The 4454-nt window shown below is 35.5% G+C and overlaps 1 protein-coding gene across 1 annotated transcript; it reads right to left on the bottom strand.

The window, feature by feature from the left end:
• Nucleotides 1-1403: 1403 nt before the first annotated feature.
• Nucleotides 1404-3038, bottom strand: LOC111883184 (uncharacterized). The gene is made up of 4 exons (XM_052764865.1): nucleotides 2842-3038; nucleotides 2740-2784; nucleotides 1963-2639; nucleotides 1404-1846 (listed from the first exon to the last, which is right to left on the bottom strand). The coding sequence occupies exons 1-4, from the start codon at nucleotides 3036-3038 to the stop codon at nucleotides 1404-1406; spliced, it is 1362 nt and encodes a 453-aa protein (XP_052620825.1).
• Between the last annotated feature and the right edge of the window lie 1416 nt (nucleotides 3039-4454).

Genomic DNA, 4454 nt, shown 5'->3' on the forward strand with positions numbered 1-4454 from the left:
AGGAAAACATCAGGATATTCGTTAACAACGAGAACATCATTTACGGTTTTCTTCTCCTCTTTTGAGACATCAACTGTGTAGGCCAGATAGATAGAACACTCTTTCGATATGAATTTACGAGCTTTAAGGAAAGAGATTATTTTTAAGAGTCTTTGTTCACCGTAGACATAGATAGGATTCCCCCCTTCAATAGGAATGCGTACTATCTTTTCATAGCACAACAGTTCTGCGTGGTTCTTTGATAACCAATCCATGTCGAGAATAATATCAAAGTTAGGCAAGGAGATAGGGATTAGGTTAGCAAGAAAAGTATAACCTTCAATTTATATAACAAAATCCCTATAGACTTTATCAGCAAGTAATGATATACTTCCCGCAGTATCTACGTTAAATGGTTGCGCGAGTACAAAGCAAGCAATTTGAAAGGAATGCGCAAATTCATAAGACACAAAAAAATCTGAGGCACCAGAATCAAATAAGATGTGAGCAGGTCTAGAGTTGACAAGAAATGTACCCGTCACAACATTCGGGTCCTCGCATGCCTCCTCTGAGGTAATCTGGAATGCACGACCCTTAGCTTTTGGCACCTCCTCCTTTTTAGTTGGAGTACCCTTTGATTGTTGAACAGGGACTTGACTTCTCGCTGGTTGCTGAACAGAAGCTTGACTTCCCGTTATCTGACTAGTAAGAGTAGGGCAAAAACGCTTCTTGTGGCCAGTAATACCACATGCATAGCAAGTAACATCCTTTCTTGGGCAAGCTGGCTTTATATGACCCTTTTCTCCGCATCCATAACAGACAATGGATTCCTTGTCTATTTTGCATTGGCCCGGATGATTCCTTCCACAAATACGACATGAAGGCGATTTCATCGAAAAAGATTGTGATCTACCGCGTCCACGAGAGACACTTTGAGTTTGAACTTGATTACCAGGTTCAGCCCGAACGGATTGAGCTGGTAGAAAAGAAGGAACATGAACAGTTCTTTCAGTACGTGGATGCTTCGGAGCAGTAACAGTGGCACCATGTATTTCTAAGGGGCTGTTTGGCAGGATCTGAATTTTTAAGATCTAAATTTTTAAGAGGTCTGAATTTCTAAGAGGGTCTGAAATTTTAAGAGCTGAATGTTTAACATGCTGTTTGGTTGGGACCTCTGAATTGTTCAGCTGAATTATTAAAATGACCATTTTACCCTTCTGTTTTATTTTTTTTATTAAATTCAACTATTTATTTAGAAAATAACCTAATAAAAATTCTTAATTATGTATTAAAAAATAAATTAACACCATATAAAATCAAAATTTAGCATAAATCAAATTTAAACACAAATCCAAATCAAACATAAATATTTTTAAATCCACAAAATCATACTAAAATCCAAATAAAATCCTACAAATTTAATTTCACACCAATTGATTCGCAATCTGGTCACGTAAATTATCCATGTATTCATTTCCTTGTGAACCCCATTCCATATCGTGTACGTTTTCGCCATCATTTTGCCCCCCTTGTGCTTGAGCATTGTTCTCCTCGAACACCATAAATAACTCATCATGAATATCACATTTCCTTATGAAATTGTGGACTGCAAAACAAGCAACGACTATATCTCTTTGCACTGAAAAAGGAAAAGGAGCCATTCGCTTTAGGATTGGGAATCTCGCCTTCAAAACACCGTAAGCACGTTCAATAACATTTATGAGTTGCGCATGTGCATGATTGAATTTTTCTTCATTAGTTAACGCACGTCGCCGTCGATAGTCGGCTAACCAATACCTCGTGTTGCGATAAGGAGTCATAAATCCACGAGTGTTGGTGTATGCAGCATCGCAAAGGTAATATTTGTCTATACACATGAGTGAATGAAGTATTATATATAGAAATTTAATATCGTATTTTAGAATAAATTTAAAAAGAATTAAAAACCTGGAGGAGGGAAGGGAAAGCCTGAAGTCGGGTTACATGCAACTTCTTTCAAAACTCGCGAATCATGTGTTATACCCTCCCAACCGGCCCATACGAATGTGAACATCATATCAAAATCAAAAATTCCTAAAACATTTTGAAAGCATTCACCTTTTTCTCTTCCCCTATAGCGAGTCTGTTGATCAGCAGGCAGGACTGCATGTACAAGAGTTCCATCTAGCGCACCTATTGCCCCAGGAAAGATTTCTTTTAGCTTACGATGCCTCTCTGAGGAATTCACGATTGCATTAGAATTCGTTGGCACTATAACTTCTTTTGCAAAAATCATCATTGCATTTAGCACCTCATGAAAGCATCTATGAACTGTTTCTATGGAGTGTTGAAACCTTCGTTTGATAATCCTGAACCGTTTATTATGTGCTATAGTTGTCAAGAACATAGCCATCTTTTCATCAACGCTTATATGCCTACTACTTTGCAACCAATTGTTTCGTCTAAAATGATTGCATAAAAGTACATATGCTTCACGTGAAAGACGCATCAGATCATGACATTGTGTAGAAGTTCCATGTAACAATTCTTGTGTATGTTGATGACCACTCATTTCCGAATCATTATCAATTGCCCTTCCAATTCTGTTGGATGTTAGATTCAACCAATAGCAACATAGTAACATGAAAAATGCAATTTCTTCATCCGAATCCATAAGCAATCTGTTATTTTGAAAATACATAGCAATTATATTAACAACATATAACATAAAAATTCATCCAAAACATCAAGTCATTAATGTCAAGTAATCAAAAAAAAAACCCATCTAGTTCAAACCAAACATCAAGTAATCCAAAAAAAAACCATCTAGTTATCCAAAAAAAAAAAACCATCAACACATTCAAAAAATCTACTTAGCGAAACATTCCATAATGTGCTCCAACAGTCTTGACCCAATTCTCACAAATAGTTGGATCAGTGGTTAACCACACGTGCCTCTTATCCACGCCTTCACCAAAAAGAGCAACAGCAATAGTGTATCTTGGATCAAATATTCCCCATCCTAACTTCTCCAGTTTTTCCATACACGCACCCAAATTTGAAGAAGAATGCTTTTCCATAAATATTTTAGCAACTGTGGCAATATCTTCCCCGATTTCAAGCAATCTTGAGTTCGATGCATCTTTACCCTTATCTTTACTTTTTATTTTGACTCTTTGCCGTATCTGTAGTCTTTTGTTTTTTTGATTGAGTAGATGACTCGTCACTGAGACCTACAGTTTCTTGTTGAGTGCAATCGATGTCATCATAGTCATGCAAACTATAGTGGCTTGAGTCTTGAGTAGGACGGGGAAAGGTAGACATTGGTCCCCAACTATGCATGCCTGTCGCAGTCGCGCCTTCAAACAACTGTGTGCAAAGGTCAGGATACGGTAGTGGTGTGCGTCTCAAAGAATCCACATGTTTGTTTGACTGTTTGGAAAAAAATATTTTATTATTTAAAAACATTCTTCTTTGGAAAGATTGAAGGTGTTGGTTGTTGATTTGTACACATTACCGGTTTTGTTTTTTAACTTCAAAAAAGCACCAAACTTTGACTTTAGGTAGTCATAGTGGTTCTTCATTTGTTTTTGGTCGGCAATAAAGTTATGTTCAATTTTTAGTGTTTCAGCTACATTCCTCCAAGAAAGTGCTTTCAAACTACTCCCTTCCCGTCCATTGATCGTAACTTCACGTAAACAAGCTTCTAGAAATGTTTTCTCTACACCTTCTACCTTCTAACTAATCCTATCCTTCTTTTCTCCCATTTCTTTGATCAATTCAACAAAAAAAATGCATGTTTTAGCAACAAGTTATGCATTACAAATACACATAACATCAACATATAATGCATTACAAATGCACAGAACATCAACATATAATCCTATACATAGAACATATCAACATTTCATTATGTCCATTGAAAACATTAGGATTCGTTCATTTAACATCAAACTCAGCATATAACATCAACATATAATGCACATTTCCTAATAACAACAAGAGCATATATGATTTCAATACAACATCAAACACAAATATGATTTCAACAACATTTCAACATAATAATAGAACATAAAAACATTGAACATAAACAATTGAATATAAAAAATCAAACATAACATGAACTCATAGCAGGGAAATAATAAATCAGGAACTCATAGCAGGGAAATAATTTTTTTTTTTCGTTTTTTGAAGAAATCAGGAACAAATAACATAACATGATTTGGATTTTTGATTTTCATGTTTAGGAGCAGCAAGAAATCGGTTTCAGAAGAAGGAAGAAAGAAAAATAGCAAAAAAAAAACGATTTTCAGAAACAAATAACATACTTGATTTTGTTTTTTTAACAAATTAGGAACAAATAACATAAGATGATGTTGCTTTTTGATTTCCAGGTTCGGGAGCAGCAAGGAAAACGATTTTCAGAAGAAGGAAGAAAGAAGAATAGAAAATAAATCGATTTTAAGAGGAATAGCCTTATACCTGAATCGTCA

The sequence above is a fragment of the Lactuca sativa genome, chromosome 6 (genome assembly GCF_002870075.4).
Source record: "Lactuca sativa cultivar Salinas chromosome 6, Lsat_Salinas_v11, whole genome shotgun sequence".
Classification (NCBI taxonomy): Eukaryota; Viridiplantae; Streptophyta; class Magnoliopsida; order Asterales; family Asteraceae; genus Lactuca; species Lactuca sativa.

Bases quoted from the DNA above. Each gene is read 5' to 3' on its own strand.
- LOC111883184 (XM_052764865.1), bottom strand. From the start codon at position 3,038: ATGGAAAAGCATTCTTCTTCAAATTTGGGTGCGTGTATGGAAAAACTG. The intron at 2,785-2,841 runs GTTTCGCTAAGT...TTGGATAACTAG, and splicing joins GTTGGAGCACATTATGGAAT to ATGGTTTTTTTTTGGATTAC. The intron at 2,640-2,739 runs GTTTTTTTTTTG...TCAAAATAACAG, and splicing joins GTTTGGTTTGAACTAGATGG to ATTGCTTATGGATTCGGATG.